This window comes from Neovison vison, chromosome 13 (assembly GCF_020171115.1).
Source record: "Neovison vison isolate M4711 chromosome 13, ASM_NN_V1, whole genome shotgun sequence".
Classification (NCBI taxonomy): domain Eukaryota; kingdom Metazoa; phylum Chordata; class Mammalia; order Carnivora; family Mustelidae; genus Neogale; species Neogale vison.
The window spans coordinates 12,088,797-12,114,906 of record NC_058103.1 but is presented as its reverse complement, the minus strand read 5'-3'; the positions used below and the strand labels follow the sequence as shown (position 1 = coordinate 12,114,906).

Genomic DNA, 26,110 nt, shown 5'->3' with positions numbered 1-26,110 from the left:
GTGATGTAACAGAAATTGAAAGCATGATTCAAAACTAGACTTCAATGATAGGACTGCCATTTTGTACCTATCTGACTTTGGGCAAGTTTCTTATAACCTCTAAGCCATGACATGTTCATCTGTAATGTGAGAATCATATTGTTAACCTCAAATGCTTATAGTGAAGGTTGTGTGTCTGCTTTTAAAATGCTTAAAAGAAGACCTAAACCACCAGGTGACACACTAAGAGCCACTGAGCCAAATTGTCTCTCTGCCTGCTTCTGAAAAAGGCTTTAGTACAACACAACCATGCGCACTCATTTACGTGCTGTTTATGGCTCCTTGTGCGCGCTACAATGGCAGTGGTGTAGTGACAAAAGAGAGCATATGGCCTACAAAGCTATCTGACCATTTACAGAAGAAGTTTGCTGACCCCTCGCCTAAACATAGTGTGTCTCTGTGAGAGTCAGACATCACTGTCTATGTCAGTATGAATCTGCAGGAGAGGCTTGTGTGCATATAATTCCCAACACAAAAGACTACAAAACTCTTGCTTATGTGTGCTACTTTCCAGATACAAAATAAAGAAATAGGACCCTAAATGCAGTGGCACTAGCCCAAGATCATTACCTAATTTTTGAGACATTCTAATGATTATATATCACAGAAAACAATACTGTAATACTCAAACTTATCAATTCACCTTAACCTTTTATAAGAAAATAGTTTCTATATTATATAGTGTGTTTGGAAGTTTTTTACAGGGGAGGGGTATGTTGGCAGGAGTAGTCCATAAAAGAAAATAAATGATGGGGTACTGCAATTCCAAAAAGCAGTTATAGCATGATAAACTTACATTCCAACTACCTGGAACAAAACATGCTTGTAAGAATTGGTTCTAAGAATTGCTTGTAAAATATTAAATAGGAAAATGTCATAATTTAGAAAGCTATTTGTAACTATAAATAAATTTCCTGTACTTAATTATGAAATTATCAGCCTGCCTGCCTTCCAAAAAATCACACATAGGCCAATAAAAACAACAGGTTAGAAACAAGGAAACAGGTTTCTATCTCACTGATTATGTAACTTGGGATAATCTCCATTTGAAAATGGAATAACAGGGCGCCTGGGTGGCTCAGTGGGTTAAGCCGCTGCCTTCGACTCAGGTCATGATCTCAGGGTCCTGGGATCGAGGCCTGCATCGGGCTCTCTGCTCAGCAGGGAGCCTGCTTCCTCCTCTCTCTCTGCCTGCCTCTCTGCCTGCTTGTGATCTCTCTCTCTCTCTGTCAAATAAATAAATAAATAATCTTTTGAAAAAAAAAAAAAGAAAGGAAGAAAATGGAATAACATATCCATCCTTTCATGTCTGAAAATTAAAAATGAAACATAAAAATGTGACATTCTTAAAAAAAAAAAAAAAAACTCCATTAAATCCCAAATACTCATTTATAAAGAATTGAATAAGGAGAAAAGGAAAAACACTTAAAGCCCAAATTTCCATTAAAAATCTGCTACAGGAGGTACCATGTCAAAGGCAGATACAGTTTCTCTGTAAGTCCAACAAGTTAGTTCTCTATTAAAACATACTGTCAGGTAAGATATAGAGCAACTGACATTTAGAGGTCATACTGGATGGAAAGTAACAGTCTTACATACTAGGTTACTAAACTAGGCAAGATGCTCTGACCCACTACAGACGAGCAGATTATCTCCCATCTCACACTCACTGCAGGGCACAGGCTCATAAAATTTTTCTCTCCATGTCGACTTGGCAGAACATGTGTAACTGAATTCCAGAAAGCTAAAAAGTACTTATAACATTGTTTTACTATTATCCTAGTTAATAACTTTATTTTAATGTTGCTTAAAGATATCATATTAAATTATTATAAACTTCTGCCAAAATGTAAACAGCATATTCTACAACTCACCGTGGCCACCACAATATATAACATCAATGTGACATACAATGTTCTTACCTTGTTCTTCACTTCCTTCCTTACAAAGACTAGAGCTCTGGCCCAGACTTAAACTGATATCATCAGAAGTCTTAGCGGTGTCTGTATCTCCTACGAAGTTAAGAGAAACATGTGAACACAGTATATTAAAAGTAAAGTCTGTACAGGGTGGCATAACAAGAAAGGATATCAACTACACTAGTTTACTATATACTATACTAGGATACAATGTCTACGAGAGCAGATTTTGCATACCACAGGTTGCGATAATGGATGACTCACTGAACTAATGGGAAGCATCGTGGACTATGAGACCACATCTTTATTCTCACAGCACTATAAACCAAATAATACAAAAAGCTTCATATGGTTAGCTAATAAAACTTTCTTTAAAAAGAAGCACTTTCTTAAAAGAAATGGAAATTATATAATAACAAAACACTTAATTTCCTTCCCCAGGAAAATTATAAAAATGCCCCTAAAAAAGTATAGGATAAAAAAATTTGTCTGAAATAAATGCAAGTAAAAGGTATATGTGAGATGTACTCACATGAGAAAACATTTTCCCTCTTTTTTACTGTCTTATTTGTACCCAATTTAAAGGTTTCACATTAAATTACTCGGTTTTCCACAAATCTCACCAAAACCCATGAAAACTATTGTCCTTCAAGGCAGAAAGTTTCTTATATATCACAACCTATAAATCACACAATGTAATGCAAATATTCAAAGATGTCGGTAGATTTGGATGGTGAAAGGAGAATCCCATATAAATCAAGTAACCTTTAACATAAGATACATAACTGCATCTACAAATTAATTTCAAGAATGATCTTTCATGACATGTGAATATGTAGTGCTCAGTTTTCTTTATTACGTCAAAAATGCAATGGAATGTCACAGGCAACTTTCAACTTAGATAACGTCTACCTTTAATAGTTGCTGCTGTTCCAAGACGAGAGGAACCAGATCCAATCTGAAAATATGATATTGAGGAAAAGTAATTAAAATGCTATGTCATTATCAATATGGCCCAGCAAGATCATCAGGCTAAACAATCATATTATCAAAACACGCTATCAGTCACTTATATAGAAAGATACCCGCTGGGCATGCCGCCTCAGAGCCACATAACCTGTTTGCTGCGGCACATTCTGCACGTCTGCTGTAGATGTGCTAGGGCACGGAGTCCCTTTGCTTGCTCAGGACTGATGGGGCCCACAGAGCGGGATGCCTCCTCCAACACCCACCAATCCACGACATACAATTACTAACTTTTTTTTTTATTATATCATGACATGCTCATATTAGAAATAAAAGCAAAACCCGGTGTTAAGTCTATCTGAAACAAATTTAGACTTATCAGGGCATGTAAAAGGAAGGTTTGGGAAACATTAACATAGGTTACAAACAGCAACCTAAATCTTACTGTCAATTGTTAATGTATCAATACATACTATCCTGAGTTCTAGACAAAAGTAAGTACTTCTTTGTTGACCACTATAACATACTTAAAAAGATTAAAACACCAAAGGATCCAAGTAAAATGACTGTTTAGCACAAACTATAAACAGAAAACTAAAACCTACTGAGCCTTTAATGCTTATATTCAGATAACACCTCCCTAAAATCTTAGCCTTCATCTATTATACCACCATAAAAATCATATAAACAAATACCACAAATTCCACAAACACATTAAGGAAATCAAACATAACAACATGACAGTTACTAAATCCACAAGTCTTAGTAAATTTCTATAACCTGTCTTCAAGGGATTTAAAAAGAACACAGTCAAGCAAATTTAATATTTTAGAATAAAATTAATATTCGTATATTTTGTATTTTACCAAATCCTTTATTTGTTGTTATTATTTTTTTTAAAGATTTTATTTATTTATTTGAGAGAGAGACAGTGAGAGAGAACATGAGAGAGGAGAAGGTCAGAGGGAGAAACAGACTCCCCAAGGAGCTGGGAGCCCGATGCGGGACTCAATCCTGGAAGTCCAGGATCATGACGTGAGCCAAAGGCAGCTGCTCAACCAACTGAACCACCCAGGCGCCCTGTTGTTATTATTTTTTTAAGATTTCATTTTTTAAGTAATCTCTACATCCAACTGGGGCTCAAACTCACAACCCTACGATCAAGAGTTATACATGCTCTCCTATCTGAGTCAGCCAGGCAGTCCCCAAATCTCTCCTTTGATTCAACTGATAGAAATATACAATAAGAAACTTGCTCAAAATATAAGTTAATACTGAGTCTGAAGGGGCAGGAGAGTCTTTCTTGATCTGAATGGCAATTAAAAGGTATATACGTATATAAAAACCCACTGTGCTGTACACTTAAGTGTATACTATGCTGTATGATAGTTTGATGTCACTGAAAAAGTCAGTAAAAACAAACATATACAAACAGGTTAGAACTAGCGCCTTTTGATGTGGCCAATAAAAAAAAATGAGTTTTGCAACATTATTTGATCACTTTATTAAGCTGACGCTCCTGAATTTTTCCTAAGTTCTGCTTTCAATTAGCCATAAAAGGCACTGCAACTAAACAGAAACAAGCCAAAAAGCATTTTACTGCAAAATAAAATTTCATGCTTATCACACCTGGTAGGTAAGTTATAGGATTAATATATGCTATTTTTCACTAGTATAATACATATAGCTTCCTAGACCAAAAAACAAACAAACAAACAAAAAACAAGTAAGCAAACAAACAAAAAACACATTTTATAAGCACACCCTTCTAGAAATTTAAACCTAAAAAACAACTTTTGAATACTGATATACTAGTCATTTGCCTATAACCACAAAGTGTTCCCTTTTCTTTCCTTACAGGCTTCCTACTTTGTTCAGATGTTGGGTGTGTATCTTTTGATCTATGAAAAGTGGGCCCCGGTTTTGGTCGGTGAATGTGTGCACGAGTCTGCTGGTGGGCTTCCGGGAAAGATCTCTGCGTGCCTGAGAAGATGACAAGCAAGCACAGCTCTGCCCGCACTGCTGCCCGCTTCTTACCTTTTGACAGGGTCATAGGACTGACACGGCAGCGCTCCTCCCACAATCCGGAGGGAAAAGCCAACCCACGACCTAACATGACTGAATGGCTGAACAAATGGCCCACAGCCGCCTTCAGTCTTGGAGGACAAACACAGACTCTCATTTCTGAGTCACTTAATTAGTTGAGTTCTATTACTTGCTGACAAAGCATTCTTAATGGGTACAATGGTGGTTATATTTTAATCTTCATGCTTTTCCATATTATTTAAATTTATCCCCACCAAATATAAAAGAGTCAGGACTATTTATGTCTGAAACAGAGGACTGAGAATACAGTACATCCAAATAGGGGAATGCATTCCCCCAAAATGTCACCGTAGAAAAACACTGAATGTCATTAACATTCATGATATATTCAACAAAGAAAATCAAGTTCCAAACAGCATGAACACTATAATCCCAACTTTTTTAAAAATGGTTTTTGATTATGACATTAGGGATGATTTTATTTTCTTCTGCTTGCTTTCCCTCAGTAGCTATTTTTCTAAAAATGAGCACATTTAGAAAAGGAAAATTTTACAGAAAAAAGGTGTTCTGCACCAACCAGAATGGTTCAGTTGTTTCTTCTCTTTGGTTAAGTGCCACAAGAAAGGTCAGGAAGGACTATGGGTGTCAGAGAAGAAAAATTCTTCCAACTAAATAACAATCAGGCAAGTCTTTGCCCCTCCTTCTAGCTGGAAACAATTATTCTCTCCCCTAAAATCATTAGCCCCTTTTCTGTACCATTCCTATGACAATTAGTACTTTTTATCTTAGACTTACATCTCCTTGGTAACATACATCGTATTTATAACTTTGATTACTTACAACACATCTGCCCTGGCACTGTAAACTCTGTGATGGTAAGACCCACTCCCACTCCATTCAAATAAACTGACTTGAAAGCTATTGGGCACTAAAATATATGAGGGAAGACAAGTGACAAAAGGAGAGGGAGGTACAGGGGAATAAAAAACAAGAAAATAGAAAGGGAGAGGAAAGAGAATAGAAGATGGAAGACAGAAGGGCAGAGGCGGCAAGAAGGAAAGAATGATAATGGCTAAGACACAGCCACCATAGTCCAGTAAAGAAGACATTACATAAACAACTATGATAATGTTTAATAAGTGTCATATAATAAAATATGGACAAGAAGCACAGTATGTCTACTGGTAATAAATGGGATAAAACTAAAACGCCAAAATCCAAGTAACACAGTAACTTCCAAAATGTGCCCATTTTTATTCAAGAGTTAATATTTTAAGAAAAATCAAATTGGGTATGTTGCATATTTATGTCCAGACAAGCTTTAATGACACTCAGGATGGGAGTCCCTTCCTAAAAAGTAGGGGAAGTTCCAACAGACACAATGCCATGGTAGAGCTACCAAAGATGGCTGGCTACTGCTGTACCCTTTCAACTGTACTACTGGAAAAAAGGGGGGAAAAAAGTTTGGCTCTCCAAAAGACTGTGGGAAAAACATATACTTAACTCCCTCGGTAATCAGACATTGCCAATATCTGTCAATATGGATAGACATACTGTCTACGGATAGACATACATGTCTATGGAGAGACAAAGGCCAGCGTTAATTAAGCATACAAAACACACAGTCATATTTAAAGATTAAACCATTTCGTTTCATAAAGAGACTGGGAAACCAATGCCAACCAAAAGAGGATCAAGGATAGTAATACTTCTCTTCAAACTGATATTGTAAAAATTGAAACTTAAAAGGTATAGATGTAATTAAAATGTCACAGCTCTTTGCAATAATGTTTCTTTTGTATTTTACTTACTGAGAGAGAGAGAAAAAAAAAATACACTTGGGCAGGGGGGAGGAGCACAGGAAACGGGAGAGAGAGAATCCTGAGCTCAGGGCTCAATCTCACAACCCTGAGATCATGAACTGAGCTGAAATCAAGAGTGTGAGTCAACGGACCCACCACCCAGGCATCCCACCATTGATGTTGTTTTTTAACTCTAACATTTTCCATTGGCTTGTTACAGAAAGAAGACAAATTTAAGGACATTATCTGTTCTACACCACACTGATTAAAACTGTGACCAAATATTCATGCACTTTAAGTTTAAATCATGAAACACAATTCAGAGGCAAATCTATCAAAATATATTAGGAAACAAAACCCTAGTCAAAATTTTGATTCTCAGAATATGGTGTTTTCCCCAATATTTTTCCAAAGCAGTGTAGGGCTAAACTAGGTGGAACAGTAATACTGTGAAACAGTCGGGATAACTAAGTCCGCTACCTCATTATTTGTTAAACGAAGAGCCAGGTCAGCTTCTACCTCTGAAGTTCTATTATCTGTATAGACAAAGATACTTAGCACCTGTTGACTGAAAGTCAACTATGCACAAGGCGGTCTACTGGACCAAGGAGGAAGAAGGAGAACCGACGCTGTGGGGGATTACAGGCTGCCACACGTGATCACACACCAAAGCACAAAGTGCTAATAAGTGCGCCCTCTGCAGGAGAAAGAGGCAATAGCACAAGACCTCTGAAAATCCTGAGAAACCGGATGGTTGCAACAAAAGTTCGAGTTAGGAGGAAGAGAGATCTCAACCCACAAGCAGTGCGGAACAGTAGAGAGACTGCGCTGAACAGCAAGAAGTGAGGTCCGGACCTTGATAAAAATCTTCTACGTACTGAAAGGGCTGACGGAAGAACCTAACACACGCGTGGTTAGCTAACGCTGGACTATGACAGGACCTCTAAGGTGCTCACTAGGTCTCCTCCCTTGAGCTTCTCCAGCGTCACTCCAGCTACCTACCAGGCTCATCTGCTGAGAAGGCAAGCAGGCATTAGTGGGACTTGGACTCGTGTGGGAGATGTTCAGGACGGGGGACAGAAATGCAGCCGTGAAGGCCCAGCTGGGGTTAGAATGACAGCACAGCTGGCGTCAGCCAAGTTGTGAGAGCAGATTTTCAGAGTTACTATTTTAAGTTAAACGTTACAGAACAGAAAGACATTAAAATTGTCAAAAGCAGATCTGTATTCTACATCTAGCTCTAACACCAACACCTTGAGCAACAATTCTGAGAACATTAAGTATAATTAACATAGTTAAATTAGTTTCAGGTGTACAACACAGTGCCTCAACAATTCTATACATTACTTGGTGCCCACCAAAGTATAGATTTTGAAGCTAGGAATAACCCCAGACACCTATCTCCCTCCAATACCAAAAATGTGAAGGTAAATAAGAGTGCAAGCAAGGGTCTAATTTTCCTAAAGGCATTCACCACAACTGTCATGGTCAAAACTACCCTAGGCAATGAGCACGAGGCACATGCTCAGCAAAAATGTACTTAATGAAAGTGAAAATTTAGTTAAAAATAAGAATACCAATGATGATATCATTAATAAACAATTAAAAACTTAAAATCAAATAAAAAATTAAAGATAATTAAAAACTTGAAATCAGCACAATATACCCAAACCCGACTGACTATTACATATAGAATTACTTAAGACTACCATCAGGAGAAGGGAAAAATACAAAATAAAATCACAGGTTCCTACCTGGTTGCTTGGATCTAGGCCAGCGTAAGAATTTCTTGAACTGCAACCAACTGGAGGTGTGGCCTCTCGAATGAACTCAGACATTTCAATCCCTCCACCAGGATCGCTGTGTGAAAAAATGAGAAAAAGAGAGAGTAATTGTCATTATTCTGCCACCAGTGGGTTTTTGTTCATTATTTTTTAAGTTATTATACCTTTTTCTATAAAACTGAAAGGCTCTCATTTCTAACAGAGCTAACAGGAATTTAAAAAAAGATCATTCCTCATTTGTAAGTCTTATTATAATCTGAATTATTTTATAACCACATCACTACTTGAAAATATTTAAAACTCTCTCCCAAACGGTCTACACCTAATCTGACATTAGTAATTCACCTTAATTACAATTATAGATGCTAAATACAGCACATATTTTATGACAAGTGCCATAAAGCCATTCTAGCAAAGACCTGATCTGCCTTTTGTTTCCCAAGAGCACAGAGCAACTGGCCACAGCAAACGCAGAAAGCAATCAGATCTCACACCGCCTCTCTCCAGAAGCACAGTCTGGCTGAGCAGCATGGCACTATGAGGAACATGCAACAGTCCACCTTGTCAAGCTAACGCTGTCTGTATTTTTTATGTTAGTAGCATTTAATTAGGGACAGTAACTTGTTTTACAGAAGGAGAAAGCTAAGATTTCAGATTTGTATTGAGTTAGAAGGCTTAAGTTTAAAAAAAATAAAATGATGTAGTAAAACAGGTATTAGAAAGATAGAAGTACTAAGTTCAAAGAATATATTGAGTACTTAAAGTCTACACAGAGTACTTAAAGATAAGAGGATCTAAAATTAGGGGGAAAGATCACATCAAATTTCAAAAAACTTAGAAAGTTCTAAGAAGATTCCTCAGGAACACAACTTCCAAAATAATGCAGTCCTAAAAGTTACCAAAATCCCATTTTTCTACCCAAAGATTTTTACTCATTCTACCTGGTACATAGAGAGGAAATATGTGATAAACTTTTAAGTTACTGTTATCAAGGATAAACGTTCCAGTATACATGCTAGAATTATAGCACATATAAACGATCTTGCCATCCAGCATCTAGTTCGATCATCTGGTTAACAAGACCAACAAAAAGCAACCCAAAATTCTTCTGTTGAGCTACCTCATCCAAAACTCACATATGGTTTTGGGTAACATTGACCATACACACAGGTCTAGGGGTGAGCGCAACTGGCTGAAGCCAATCAGCATATTCCATTCTTTTGGTCATAGAGCTTAGACCTAGAACAGGCACAAGACCTAACTCAGGCTAGGATGAAATCAGGCCAGGAGTGTGCTACTATTAAGAGAGGTTATTTCTCTACATCTGCTAGTCTTAATGCTAGTCTTACTGCTGAGAAGTCTTAATGCTGAGAAGATTTAAGGCCTGGCGCTGCTGCAGCCATTTTACAACAGTATGGGGGGGTGCTGTCTAAGAAGTCCGCTGGAAAAAATGGAGATCAGCCTGGTAAAGGAAGCCGGGTCGTGAAATGACTGACACTGCATCTTCCCAATTCAAAGACATCCCTCACACACAGACTTTTCAGTAGAGTGCGCCATAAATTCCCATAAGCCTATTTCAATGAGGTAATCTGACAGCTGCAATAAAAAAATATAGGCAAAACAGAATTTGCTTACAAGTATGCATTCCATTTATAAGTATTTATCACTATAGCTATTCTAGTGACTTTTTAGTATTAATGGTCTCGTAACTATCATGTCCCTGTTTCCTTAATGGGTTCCCAATTCTAGGCCACTAACTGCAGTTAGTTAACTCATACTCCGTAAAGAAAATCAGCTTTCTAACTTGCTATCCACTTATACAAATAAAATATACTGGAACTCAGTTACAAATCTCATAGCAAGTCAGCATGCAAATGTCCACGTGTGAGAGAGGTGAAAATGCTCGAGTTCCTGAGCTGTTTGGTGTTAACTCATCCAGGACACGTGGGCCAGAATGAACAATCTTTTTCTAATTTGGCAAAATCTTCAGTGTGTGTGTAGAGACAGCTATCACCACACCGACAGAGTGGTGAGGACTAACCAGCAACAACACCGCGCTCTCCCTGGCTCTCCAGAGCGCATTCCCCAAGTCAGATTCCCGGAAATCAGAAGACAGAGAGTAAGGCAAAGATTAAAGAATACAATATTCAAGCCCAGAGAAAGGATAGAGAGCCTCACCTTTCCTAGTTTATATACACCAACTTTATTGGTATATGATTCACATATCACCCAATTTATCCATTTAAACTTGACAAATCAATGTTTTTAATATATTCATAAAGTCATGCAACCATTACCAAAGCTCATTTTAGAACATTTTTATCACCTCAATAACAAACCCCTTTAGCTATTACCCCCCTTCCCTTCTCATCCACCCCCAGCCTTAAGTAGCCAGAAATCTGTTTTCTGTCTTTATATATTTGCCTATTTTGCATGTTTCATAGAAATGGAATCATAATATGTATGTTCTTTGTGACTGGCTTCCTTCACTTAGCCTCAAGTTTTCAAGGTTAATCTGTGTTGTAGCAACTATGAGTACTTCATATTTTTATGGCCAAATAATCCTGCACTGCATGGATAGAACACATTTTGTCAACTCATTTGTCAGCTGATGGACAGTATTGCCTACTTATAGACACCACTTCTGATAGCAAGTACAAATGATTACAATCTGAAAGTTAAGTTATTATAAATAACAGACACAAGCAAATATTTACTAAGTATTTAATATGTTCCAGTCATAGGGGCATGTGCTTTATTTGCATTTTCTCATGAAATCTCCTCCTAAAACCTAAGATATAAATACTTATCCTCATTTTAGAGATGAAAAAACTGAAAACCAGAAAGTGTAAAAATCTACGGTCTCACATTGGTATATGGAGTTCAGGTGGGAAGGGAGGATACAAATAATATTTACACAGTACTCTACAATCTGTTACATGTTTTCTCTCCCACACACAGCTGAATGTAGGTACTTACAGCCAATGAGAACTGAGACAAGACTTGAACACCTTGTCTGTACAGCTCTGAAGTCCACTCTAAAACACCAATACTTGTCTTTTAAAAAGAAAATTACCATTAAAAAGTTTTCTTTCCATTTTAAAACCAAAAATAAACACCATTGTCTAAAACAGGGTTTTTTAACCTCAGCACTGTTGACATTTTGGGCCACTTCATTCCTGATTGTGGGGGACCATCTCGTGCACTGCAGGATGGTTAGCAATATCCCTGACCGCTCTGCTAAATGCCAGAAGCACTTCCCCCTGGTTGTGATAAACAAAACTGTCTCCAAATATTGCCAAATGTCTCTTTGTGGGGAAAATCACCCCCAGCTGAGAAACCATGATACAGAACTTGCCCAGGGGCCAGCACTGAGTGGGCAGGAAGTATTAAAGGGAGTAAAAAAAGGAGGAATGAAAAAATGGATAGCTCCTTTTGTAACAAAATAATCCTCTAGCAAAATTACCACACCTCTCTTCTCTACAAATTCAAAAGTAGAACTTTAGCCAGCGGGTCACTGTCCTAAATATAGCTAAACACACAAAATGGCTGAGTAAGAGTTTCTTTATTAGCAAGACTTGCAGATTTTTGGCAATGGCAATTTCAGCACATACCTGGAAAGTATAGTAGTTTACAATTCTCACAGAAGCAAAGTGGTCTACTGCAGTAAGCAATACACCAAATTCAGGGAATCTCTACCTTTATGCCTTAATTTCCCCATCTGTTAAAAAAAAAAAATACCAGGTACACGGAGAGGCAGAAAAGCAGAAGGGGTCTAATCTGAATTATAAAGGAGATTTCACAAACCTGATTTGTTGGTTATTAGTATCATTAACTGCTCAGGCTTTAATGAGCAACTTCACAGCACCATTACAGTACTAAATTTGCAAATCTAATGTAGATCATAATGATGTTCATAAAAGTATGAATAGGTAAAAACAAAGTCCTTAAGCAAATCTTCAAAAGATTTTCCCTAAAATTTACCCACATATAGTTTAAATGGGTCCTTAATTTACAGTATTTCAAGCACTACAGGCATGAGAAACAGAAAATATAGTCTCCAAAATATTTGTATTCAAATCCTAAAATCCAGTGTGCTAATTTCCTCTCCTGAAACATTAAAAAAGTAATATAAATATTAATGACTTTCATTCTTTCTCTAATAAAGATTAAATAAGGATTTTTGAACTGCTGTACCAGAGCCGACAACCCTAAGTCTCAAGGAGTCCTCCTGCGTTCATTCATTCATGCAACAAACACAACTATACTGTACCAAGCACAGTGATAGGTTCTGGAAATGAAATTATCTCCTGTCCATTTCTTCTCCTCAGAACGGAATGTGAGTCCAAATGGGAGGGTGGGGGAAAACAGATATCAAGAACAAAAAGCTACAAAAAAGACTTCATTTACGGGTGAAACTTCAAAACACTTGAAGATTAGAAAAACACAAGGATGTAAGCCAAAACTATTTTACTTTAACCACGGGCTAGAAGTCATAGCCTATGAAAGTTAAACTACTATACGGACTAGAAAGGAAGAAATAAAACTGTCGTCACTTATAGAAAATCAAGAAATACCTATAAAGTTGCAACATTAATAGGGGAGTTTAGTGAGGCTGCTGGATAAAAAGGAAACTGTTATATTTAAAGGAGAAAAAAAACCAGAAAGGGCAATTATGAAACATTTCTGTAATGAAAACGCTATAAAATAATTTGGCAAATTTAACAAAAGCTATGCAAGTCTTTTAATGAAGAACTGATATATCTTTACTGAAAGATATTAAAGAAGGCTAAGTAAATGGAGAGATTCAATATTGTAAAGCTATAAATTCCCAGCAGAGGAATCTACATATTCAATGTAATGTCTATAAAATCCTATGTCCTTAAAGACTTTGCCCAACAAATTCTATTAATTCTATATTTAATTCTATATATTATATATGTATATTATATAATATATAATTCTATAAATTCTGTATCAAAGAACAAAGAGCCAAGAATAATAGTCACTCCTGAAAAAGAAGGAAGTAGGAGGTCTGCCCCACCAGACATCAAAAGTCATGTCACAAAGCTACAGTAACTGGGACAGTGTGGTAATGACAGAGGCACAAACAACCAGACCAACAGAACAGAAAAGAGAGCCCATAAACACCCCTACCATATATGGAAATTTAGCTTATGACAGAGTGAGTACTACAGATCACCAAGGAAAAGACAGTCTCTTTAACAAACATTGATAAAACCAGTTACTCATAAAGAAACAAGAGTCCAATCCCTACCTGACATTACAAATTAATTTGAACTGAAATCCAAAAACAAAAGAAATATGACTTTTAAAAGAAATGAGATATATTTCTTATCTTTTTGTAGGAAATAACTGCTTAAACAAGACACAAAAAATGCTAATTATGAAAAAATGGTAAATCTTGAACTTTAGAACATATGCTAATCATAAATCCCCTGAAGGAAAGCAAAATGGCAAGACACAAACTGGGAGAAAATGTCCGTAATGTATATATCCGATAAAGTAGTAGTACCATGAATTTATTTTTAAAATTCCTATTATTCAATAAGAAAAACACAAGTCCAAAGAAAAATAAAACAAGACATGAACGGGCCTTGGAAAGAACAGAAAAACTAAATGGACCAAGTATGTATGATAAGATGCCCAACCTCATTAGTAATCAGAAAGTAATTAGAAATCAGTAATCAGGGCACCTGGGTGGCTCAGTGGGTTAAGCCGCTGCCTTCGGCTCAGGTCATGATCTCAGGGTCCTAGGATCGAGTCCCGCATCAGGCTCTCTGCTCAGCAGGGAGCCTGCTTCCTCCTCTCTCTCTGCCTGCCTCTCTGCCTACTTGTGATCTCTCTCTGTCAAATAAATAAATAAAATCTTAAAAAAAAAAAAAAGAAATCAGTAATCAGAAAGTAACTGAAAGTCCCAATGAGGCACATTTAACACTTATTTGAATGGCAAAGTTTTAAGGCTTATCAAAATCAAATACTGATGAAGATATGGAACAACAAGAACTTTCACATACTAATGATGTGAGTATAAAGTCCCAAACAGGCTGGAATTATCTAATAAAACTGAACATGAAAATACCCTATGAATTAGTTTATATTCACTAGATATCTTGTGTACCAAGAAACACATACAATAATGTTTTCAGAACACATGGATAAATAAAATGAACAAGTAAATTGTAGTCTATTCCCACAGTAGTAGACTGTGCAACAGTAAATACAAATAAATGAAAGCTATAAGCATCAACATAAATAAGCCAATAAAATACAATATTTCGGACAAAAAAGCCCCTCATAGAGGAATACATATAGTACTATTCTTTTTTAGGATATCCTAAGGCAGATTAATATGTTTAGTAATATGTACAAAGACTGGATAAGAAAGAAAAGCAAGGGAATTATTAACATAATTCAAGATAATGATCATTCTTGAAGGAAAAAGAAAACAATGAAATGGGAAAGAGGTATGGAAAAACTTGTACAGTATTGGTATAATAACCTATTTCTTAAGTTTTGTGGTGGGTAATCAAATAGTCACTTTATTATTATTCTCTAAATTATACTGAATGATATGATTAATAAGCTATTTAGGAATATATACATTTCACAATAAAATTTTTAAATTTTAAATTTTAAACTGAAAGAAAATGGAAGAACAATTCAGTAATGAAAGGAAAGGAATTAAAAACACAGGAAGACCTGGGTGGCTCAGCTGGTTAAGTGTCTGCCTTTGGCTCAGGTCATGATCTCAGGATCCTGGGATTGAGCTCCATGTCCTTGGGCTCTGTGGTCAATAAGGAATCTGCTTGAGGATACTCTCTCCCTTGCCCTCTGCCCCACCCCCTCTTAAAAGAAAAGGAATGGTTCTAAATGCTTTATATGTATTATCTTTCATACATTCTTTGTATCCTATATCATAAGATATAGTATTTTGGGGAAAGCCTAGGTGACTGCCTTCAGCTCAGGTCATGATCCTGAAGTCCTGGGATCGAGTCCCAGATCGGGCTCCCAGCTCCACTGGGAGTTTGCTTCTCCCTCTGACCTTCTCCTCGTTCATGCTCTCTCACTGTCTCTCAAATAAATAAATAAAATCTTTTAAAAAAAAAAAAGATATAGTATTTTTATTTATATATTTTATATTTATTTATTTATATGTGTTATACATATTTATATTTAGTATATATATATATACTTCTAATTTTATTTATTCATTTATTTATAGTATTATTTTATTTATTTACCTCATCATTCAGGTGAGAAAGCCAAGGCATAAAAAGCTTAAGTAACTTCCCCCAAGGTCATACAGTCAGGAAGTGATTCAAGCCCCTAGCAGATTAAGTGCAGAGTGTACATTCTCTCTGCTTACTCATAATATAAGGGTATGTATTTCCTAATAAAAATAAGATAGACTTAAGAAATACATAGAACCCATAGAAAATATATGAAATTTTATGAGACAGGTAAAAAAATGGATATATACACCATGTCCCTGATGAGACTTCATATTTTAAAGGTTAAGTTTTCTCCATATTGAATACACTTATCAAGTCTAAAGGAATTTTCTGGAGGATGAGCAAAAGGGGCATCTCACAAAAAACTATGTACAGTTGACCCTTGAACAACACAGGTTTGAAATACGCACGTCCACTTACATGTGGATTTTCTACATTTTACAGTACTGTAAATGTATTGTCTCTTCCTTATGATTTTCTTTAAAAACAGTATCTTTTCTCTAGCTTACTTTATTATAAGAATACAGTACATACATAATACACATAACATACAAAACATGTGTTAGTTGACTGTTTATGTTCCCAATAAGGCTTCTAGTCAATAGTAGGCTATTAGTAGTTAATTGGGGGGAGGGGAGTCAAAAGTTATACATGGATTTATTTTATTTTATTTTATTTATTTGAGAGAGCGTGAGAGTGAGAGAACACAAGAGGGGCAGCAGCAGAGGGAGGGGGAGAAGCAGGCTCCCTACTCATCGGAGCTTGATCCCAGAACCCTGGGATCACCTGAGCCAAAGATAGATGCTTAACCGACTGAGTCACCCAGGGGCCCTGATACATGGATTTCTGACTACACAGGGGAAGGGGTTTGGTGCCCCTAACCCCCTATTGTTCAGGGGTCAGCTATTTACGCATGAGAGGAACTAAGATAACACTCAAACAGAAAAATACTGAAAAGGGATTCACAATGCTAAATGATAAGCATATTAGTAAGCCATAAAAACAGTACAAAATAAAAAACAAAACAGAACAAAACAAACAGCAGTATGGTATAAACAAAAGAGAAAGAGATCAATGGGTCAGAAAACAAAGCCCAGAAATTGATATAAGTATATATGCATATGCTACATGAAAAGGAAAATATTTAAAATTAATGAGGGAAAATGCATTATTCACTCAATAGTGTTGGGACTAACCTAAAAAAAAAAAAAAAAAAAAAAAAGAACCAAACAAAAAAAGAATGTTTTCAGCTTGACTACAATGTAAGATGAAAAATTATAAAAATGCTGAAAGCAGACACAGGCAAACATTTATATAATATGGTGGAAGAAAAAAATCTCACACAACTTGGTATCAAAGGCAGAACTAATAAACATTCACAGAATAGACTGCACAAAAATAAACTGTGGCACATAAATAAATAAAATGCTATAAATTATTTGACCCAAAATATAAAGAACTAAAATCCTTCATAAATACCTTCTCCAAAAAAACAGCAAAAATCACCAACAGAAAAATAAACAATTCACAAAGTAAATATGTAACAATAATAACACAAGAAAAATACATCCATTTTAACTAGTAAACCAAAAACTTAAAAATTAAACAGTGAGCTATCTACCACAGTTTTGTCTAAATACCAAACACTCAATGTTGTCAATGTGCAGAAAAAGCAGCCCTCAAATTGCTGACAGTGGTAATTAAAAGGTTAATCTTTGGAATGTGGCGATATATACTGAAAAACTTAAAAATGGGTATAGCTTTCTAGTATTTTACCTCTGCCAAATTATAATTAAAATTTTAATCATTAAAAATGAAAACATCCCAGGGGCACCTGGCTGGCTCAGTTGGTGAACTGTGAAATTCTTGATCTTGGGGTTGTGAATTCGAGTCCCACCATTGAATAAATTTTTTTTTTTTTTTAAAGATTTTATTTACTTGTCAGAGACAGAGAGAGAGAGCGAGCAAGTGACAGGTAGAGGGAGAAGGAGACTCCCCACTAAGAAAGGAGCCCAGTGCGGGGCTGGATCCCAGGACCCTGGGATCATGACCTGAGCTGAAGGCAGACACGTAAGCAACAGAGCCACCCAGGCATCCCAAAAATAAAATCTTTTAAAAAAAACTTTTTAACATCACAGTGATCTATCATACAAATTTAAATTTGAAAAAAGTAACTATATCAAAATAGTAAAATTATGACATACCTACAAAATGGAATACTGTAGTTATTAAAAATAGAAAAAAAATAGTATGCAGAAAAAATGTTTTCACTACTTCAAATATTTTCTGAGTACCTATCAGTGACTCTGCTTTAGAATCTGGGAATAAAATAGTTCACAGGAAAAACAAGGCCCCTGCCTTCAAGAAACATATAATGCAAATGATTAAGTAAGACAATTTCAAGTAGTGATTAATGTTCTGAACATCATGAAATAATGTTATGAATATTTGCTGATGAACAAACAGTGTAATCAGGTTATGGGTGGAGAAAAGTATAACTGAAAAGGGATAAACTCGATGTACTGGAAAACAGAAACATTACCTACCTTAAAAAAGGAGTACCCACTTTTCATATTATACTGAGTGGAAACATCTCAGAGCGGTTAAAAACATGGACTCCAGATGAGAGGCCCTGGAATATTTCCTCCTTCTCACTCTAGTTTCCTCATCTATAAATCAGGAATAACTACAGTATCTATCTCACAGAACTGTTTTAAGGACAATTACACACAACAAGTGTTCATATAGTAACTGTTTTTTGAAGACTTATTATTAGTGGTACCTATCATTTCTGTGAAATCATAATAAACTTCTTACTATGAATGAAATAAATCTTTTTGTCAACAAGAGAAAGGGGATGAGGCCGAGGCAATGACGAGAAATGTGACTGGGAGCCACAAGAGGAATATTTGGCTAGGAGGGGAAAGAAAACCTCCAGGAGGAGGTAACATCTACACAAACTTAAATCCTAAGAGGTCAGTTATACAAAGATGGAGGGAAGGAACAGCGAAGTTTCTAAGGTGAGAATACATAACTGAAAAATATTTACAATAGATTAAGTGAAAAATGCAGATTAAAAATGTCAAGTAAAATATTATCACAATTTGCTTAAGATATATACACATTTTATTTATACATATAAGTAAAATATAAATGCTAAGATTTATAAGCCGTGCTTTAAAATTACTTCTTCACAGTTTTTCACTGGTTTTGGTCTTGGTGTGACTAACTATTTTACAATTATAACTTTTATTGGTCTAGCTTGTTATTTAGTAACAAAGCTAGGACAGTTACTTAATCCCTCAGATATGCCTGTGAGCTTTGCTGGGGTCTAATGTGATCATCTGTACCCGTCCCATTACCTGTTGTGGCAAGATCTGTAACTGCCTTAAACCCACATATCAAAACCGAGGCACAACACGAGAATCCCATCATTGTACACAAGCGTGACGCACATCCTTACACACTGAGTGTCATGGGTCTCCTTACCTCGGTCCGTTACTGTCTTTTCTTCTGGTTGAACAGTTGCCTTGCTCAGCCTTGGCTCGCTGATCCGGGAACTCACGCGCGTTCCTCTCTACGACTTCTCCGGCGTCCAGGGCTCTGTGGAGTCGGTAGTTGACCATTTTCAGAACAACGAAAACAGCGGCTATCACAGGACAGTAAACTGCTACGATAATCATGGAAGAAGGAAGAGCCTTGGAGAGAAAGAAAATAAATATAGGCATTAAAAAATATTTTATATTTTATTCAATTAGAGAAATCTGTAACTAAAATGATACACACATTCACAAACAAAATGGCAATGATGTAATTAGCACTAAGTTATAAAAGTGTAAGACAGCACTTACTGTAAGACAGTAAGACAGCCCAAGATAGTAGCCACGGGCTACACGTAGCAATTGAGCATCAGAGGGATGGTTAGTGTGAACTGAGATGTGCTCTAAGAATAAAATAACACTGGATTTTGGAGATACGGTATGCGAAAAAAGAGTGCAAAATATCTCGATTTTATATCGATTACATGTCAAAATAATGTTTAGATTATACTGGATTAAGTAAAGCACACTACTAAACTTATTCTCATCTGTTTCTTTTTATTTATTTTTAATGTGGCTACTAGAAAATTTTAAATTACATATGTGGCTTGCACGAGTTACGTTTCCACTGGAGAGCACAGTATAAAGTCCATGCCTAAAAGCTTATGATACAACTGGAGAGTCAGGTATCACATTACATAATACATGAGTAAGACAGGATTGTGGTCCAAATACATATAAGCCCTGTTTATATGCTCTCTGGAACTCTCTTCCAGAGAGTTTATATCTTCAGGATATCAACATTCTTTGGGTTCTAGAAAGCTGTTCGAGTTAAAACTGTTAGAAGAATAACCTTTGAACTACGACTGAAAATGCAGATAAGACATGGGAGACATGCAAAATCCAATTACGTCTTCTTCTAAAATACTTGAAAATTGTAGCCTGACAAATAAAAAAATACAGAACAAATCAAGCAAAAAGAAACAGATTAACTGAAAAAAATACAGAAGCTTCCTAGGCATGAGGATTGCAGACCCGTCATACCTGAGGATCTACTGACGTGGACCTGGATCCAGGGGTGACAGGCACAGCGACCACCCCATTTGGAAAGCATGGCCTCACGGCCACCACTGGCAGAAACTATAAAACCAAAAACCTTATGCCCATTTTCATAAGATACAAATCACTCGCAGTGTTTGTAGCTCTAAATTTCATTAAGATTTAACCCCAGTCATCTGAGAACATGGCTCCAAATTTGCTTGGAAAGGTTACTTCGAACTGCTTGAGATGGTAAAACAAAAGGTCCTGGTGAACCAGGTAGGTTCAGAATACAAACATGATAAAAGATTAAAAAAAAAAAAAGTTATTTTGTAGGGAGAGAGAAGGAAAGAAAGCGGGTTGGAATTGGGAGGGGGAAAAACAAAAGTAAATAAAGCCCATAGTTTGCTACTTTTGAGTTGCATATGGGCATAGTAGGTATATATTTGGTATTTTTAAAACTTGGATTAAGGAAACCTTCATGTTAAAAAATTAAATCCGTGGGGGTGCCTGGGTGGCTCAGTGGGTTGATCCTCTGCCTTTGGCTCGGGTCATGATCTCAGGGTCCTGGGATCGAGCCCCACATCAGGCTCTCTGCTCAGCAGGAAGCCTGCTTTCCCGTTCTCTCTGCCTACTTGTGATATCTCTCTGTCAAATAAATAAAAATCTTTTAAAAATTAATTAATTAAACCTGTGAATTCAATTTAAATGTCATTGAATGACTGACTTAGGTTTATGACTTTAAAAATCCAAACTGTATTTAAAATTTTAAGAAAAATCCATAAATATCAGGTTTAGAGAAGTTTAGTACTTAGATTTATTAGATAATCTAAGTATTTAAAAATGAATACTAAATTTATAAGTATGATTTAAATTAAAGAGATCCTAAGTATAATTTAAAGGGATCTTAAGCTAAATTAAAAAAAAAAAACCTCTAAAACAGAATTGTTAAGAATGTATTCAATATGAGTTTGAAACTGTTTTAACTTGTAACTTTAAAATAAATCTATTTTTTTGTTTAAAAAAAAATGCATCCTGAATAAGAAAACACATACACACACATTGACAAAAATTCCAAAGTAAACACACAAACACATACAGACACATATACTGCTTAGAGTATCTACAAAAGTTTTGCATGATGCCAGTTTCTATACAACATGTTCATGTAAGAATTAGAATTCTTGGCAATCATTTAGTTCAACACCTTCATTTTCAGACAGAAAATTGAGACTTACTAACTTTGAATGACTTAGCCAAGATTACCCATCTTTTGTTTTTGATTTTTAAGATTTTGTTTATTTATTTGACAAACAGAGATCACAACAGACCTGGGATCATGACCTGAGCAGAAGGCAGAAGTTTTAACCCACTGAGCCACCCAGGCACCCCAATATTACCCATCTTAATGACAAAATTAACCAATATTTCTCATGCCTAAGTCATTGCATGTTTTACTAAACACCAATACCAATTCCATTCTCAAATGTAAATTGTCAATGAAAAATAAGTCAGAGTTTCATCATTATTCACCATAGTCCCTATTAAGATAAAAATTATTGATTATATTAATTAAGCAGATAGAAAGAAAACAACCTCACCATTACATTCAGAGTGGTAGACAAATTCCATGGAAATGTTAATGCCCCTCCAAATGGGAATAGAGAGACTGCTTAATATTTGAATGGTCTATCTTATCTGCATGTAGAGAGCCAAAGATTACGAATACCTAAAACAGATTGAAATAAACTCTCTCTCCCTACTATTCTATTGCTACCAGTAGTAGATTACTGAATGCCAGAAAACATACTAAATGTACAGGATCTATAGAGTAAGAACAGAATTTCTTCTCTTAAAACACTGAACAGTGAAAAGACTGAAAAACTAAATAAAAATTCAAGTGACTATTTCATACCAGAAACCGCTATCAGATGGTGAACACTTATATTTTCTACTCAAACTACAGAGGTTATCCATTTATTTTATACCCTATGGTTTAAATGCAGAAGCCCTGTCAATTTACTCTGGATGTTTCTAGGTGACAGAGGACAGTTTCACTTTTCCCAGGAGGGATAAAATGCATAGACACACACTGGGCTGTTGTGTGATTTTATTCAAGTTTGTTGTCTACTTACATTACTTCATTACATAGCACAGCTGAAAATATTAGTATGATCATAAATGTTTCACAAAACTTCCCTGTAACTACCTTACTAATACACAAGAAAATTTCAAATGGTATCTGCCGTTACAAAATTCCTGTGGTTCCTCTAAAATCAAAACCAAACAACTAAAGACCAGTTAGGACACCTATCCCTCAGTTTTATAATTATATACCAAAAGTGCAAACCAAGTAGTATTTACTATTTGCTTTTATATCTTATTAAATTAGGCATATTAATACTGTGTTTTCAAAGAAATATTTTCAAAAACATTCATAATTTTATTTATCAACATGCATCATCTCATTGGAAAACAGGTTCTTTTTCTGGGGGGGGGGCAACTTTATGAGATAAAACTGCTTATTTTTCTGTTACAAATACATTTTCTGTATCCCATTCCACAATCCAATTCTAAATTAAAGTATCTATTTTGAGATTTTTTGGCAGGTACCTTTTTATATATCTTCTAAATATTTTAAGTGTGTCTTTTTTTTTTTTTTTTTTTAGTTTTTAGTTTTAAGTAGGCTCCACACCCAACATGGGGCTTAAACTTACCACTGTGCGACAAAGAGTCATATGCTCTAATAACCGAGCCAGCCAGATGGCCCTGGCAGGTACTCGTTGACTTACTATGTTCCATAACAAACAATACTTTAAAAAGTACTAATTTCCAAAGGTCATGTTTCATCCTAGTTATAATATTTTGCCACAGATGTTATCTTCAAGTTAATGCTGATGACCAAGCACATTAACTGCTCTCTCATAGTAAAAATTGATCTATTTTATCTTCACTTCAAGGTCTATCTATAGGCACAAATTGCTTATATGGAAAGGGTGATTTGACTTCTTCCCTAGGATACCACAAGCAGTGGATGGCAACAAACGAAGATGGGGTAGCAGGTAGTACGATACTGATGTTGGACAAACAAGGCCCTCCCTGAATATCCAGAAAGGTCAGCACCGGCAAGCTCAAGATAAAGACTGGCAGTCATCACTGACTTCAAGGGCTCTTCTACATCTTAAATATCTATGCATCTTACATATCCTATGTATCAAAAAGTATATCATATGTATCAAAAATGACTAACCTCTTAATACAGGGATCTTCTTATCTATGTAGTCACACTCAAGTATTCAACCCAATTCAGTCAGAAATCAGTGGTCTAGAATTTAAAGTTTATCACAATGGCAAACTATCACCCACAACTGAGGTCAAGACTGTGAAAAATAATTTAACATATCTCCTAAAATAGCTATTATTAATGTAAAACACCTTATATGTTTATTTTCTTTTTTCCACTGTTGAAACTACCTTATTATTTAAGGCAACATTTACCAGACTTTTAGCATCACAGCCTTAATGGTATTCAAGCAAACACGTGAACTCTACATGTATTTTACATGAGATCCAACACATCTTAATTTCTTAGACTGACAGATGGATTAGAGACTTTAACCTAAAGAGCAAAACTTTCAAAATTTTAGAAGAAATATAGAAGAATATCTTTATGACCTTTAGGTATTTCTTAAGCACGATTCTCAAACCACACACTGTAAAGGAATGATAAATTAAAATTAAGAAATTCTGTTCAAGAGGCAATATAAGCTGAGTGAAAAGACAAGCTACAAACTAGAAGACCCATTAGAACATGTATTATATAGATATATGTACATATATATTTATATACATATATACATATAGATGCAATAAAGAATAAATACGTATAAATAATATTTGAAATCAGTAACAAAGAGGCAAACAAAGGACAATAAAAGGGCTTGACACAGAAAAACAGACATAAATAGCCAATAAAACAACATGTGAAAACATGTTCAACTTTATCAGTAAAAAAACAAAATAGAATCTAAAGCCACAGTATAGGGGCGCCTGGCTCAGTCAGTAGAGAACGTGACTCTTGATCTCAGGGTTATGAGTTCAAGTCCCCATGTTCAGAGCAGAGCCTACTTGGGAAAAAAGTAAAAGGAAACCACAATATATCATTTAATACCCATCCATATTAAAAAAAAAACTAAACTAAACTAAATATGGAGAACTAGAATTCTTATTAAGTACTGGTAGAAATACAAATTGATAGTTCTATCACCCAAGATCTAGTGATTCCTATCATTAAATATAAAATTGATAAAAACTCTTGTATATGCAACACTATAATAAGACTTTCATACAAAAAATGGAGAAAAAACTTAATTGAAAATGGAAAGGAAAACGGAAAACTGTAGACTAGTTGCTAGTGGAGTCTGACAGTGAAAACTGCAGCCGAATACAGCCGCAGTAGCTGTACAAACACAGTGTGTATTATATTCCAAATATAAACTTGTGCTTTACTGTATTTTCTTGATTTTTTTTGGTAATGAGTATGTATTTTATAATTAGAAAAGCTAAAATTTTAATAGTGACAAACAGGTTTTCATATTAGCTTTCATCTTTCACAGAGACATGATCTATATTCATCTCAATAATGGATGACTTAGCAATAGATCAAGTTCCAATCAAGGCAGTTTCTCACCCTTACTCCTTATTTGCAAAAAGTTAAAAAATATCTCAGTTCTCAGCTATACATCCCTAAGGACAGCAGCAAGTATTAATGGCTGTTAGATAGCTCTAGATATTCAGATCAAATATAGACCCCAAAACAGTGGTAAGCCTCCTTACTGCTATACTGTGTTAGATACCTTTTTTTAAAAGATTGTATTTTTATTTATTTATTTGACAGAGACAGACAGCACAAGCAGGAAGAGAGGCAGGCAGACAGAGAGGGGGAAGCAGAGAGCCCGAACTGGGGCTCAATCCCAGGACCCCAAGATCATGACCTGAGCCAAAGGCAGAGGCCCAAACCACTGAGCCACCCAGGCGTCCCCTGTTAGATACTTTTAATAAGATCATCTCTCTTAAACGTTGGATGGATAGAAATGCCTATCAAAACTACAATGAAATAATACCACACACCATTAGGATAGCTACTATCAAGGGAGGGAGGGAGGAAAGAGGAGAAAATAACAAGTGTTGGCAAGGAGGAAGAGAAACTGGAATCTTTGTGCCCTGTTGACAGGAATGTAAAATGGTGCAGCCTCTATGAAAACAGTATGGTGGCCCCACAAAATTAAGAATTACCATGTTTGATCCAGCAATCCTACTTCTGAGTACTTACCCAGAAGAACTAAAATCAAGATCTCAAAGAGGTATTTGTATACCCTTGTTCACAGCAACGATATGCACAAGAGCCAACAGGTGGAAGCAATGCAAACGTCCATCAGCAGATAATAAACAAAATGCGGTCTCTACGTATCATGGAATACTATTGAGCCTTTATTTTTTTTTAAGATTTTATTTATTTATTTGACAGAGAGAAATCACAAGTAGACAGAGAGGCAGGCAGAGAGAGAGAGGGAAGCAGGCTCCCTGCTGAGCAGAGAGCCCGATGCTGGACTCGATCCCAGGACCCTGAGATCATGACCTGAGCCGAAGGCAGTGGCTTAACCCACTGAGCCACCCAGGCGCCCGCTATTGAGCCTTTAAAAGGAAGGAAATCCTGTCATA

General features: G+C 35.9%; 1 protein-coding gene across 4 annotated transcripts in view; it reads right to left on the bottom strand.

Moving 5' to 3' along the window:
* The window catches only part of PCNX1 (pecanex 1), a 159,265-nt gene that overhangs the window by 103,106 nt on the left and 30,049 nt on the right, over positions 1 to 26,110 (bottom strand). For all 4 annotated transcript variants that reach the window (XM_044230297.1, XM_044230298.1, XM_044230299.1 and 1 more), the window contains exons 2-5: positions 19,302 to 19,510; positions 8,527 to 8,632; positions 2,871 to 2,916; positions 1,962 to 2,051 (exon numbers count right to left, since the gene is read on the bottom strand). In XM_044230297.1, the coding sequence (XP_044086232.1) occupies positions 1,962 to 2,051; positions 2,871 to 2,916; positions 8,527 to 8,632; positions 19,302 to 19,510 (451 nt within the window). The remainder of the gene's footprint in view (positions 1 to 1,961; positions 2,052 to 2,870; positions 2,917 to 8,526; positions 8,633 to 19,301; positions 19,511 to 26,110) is intronic.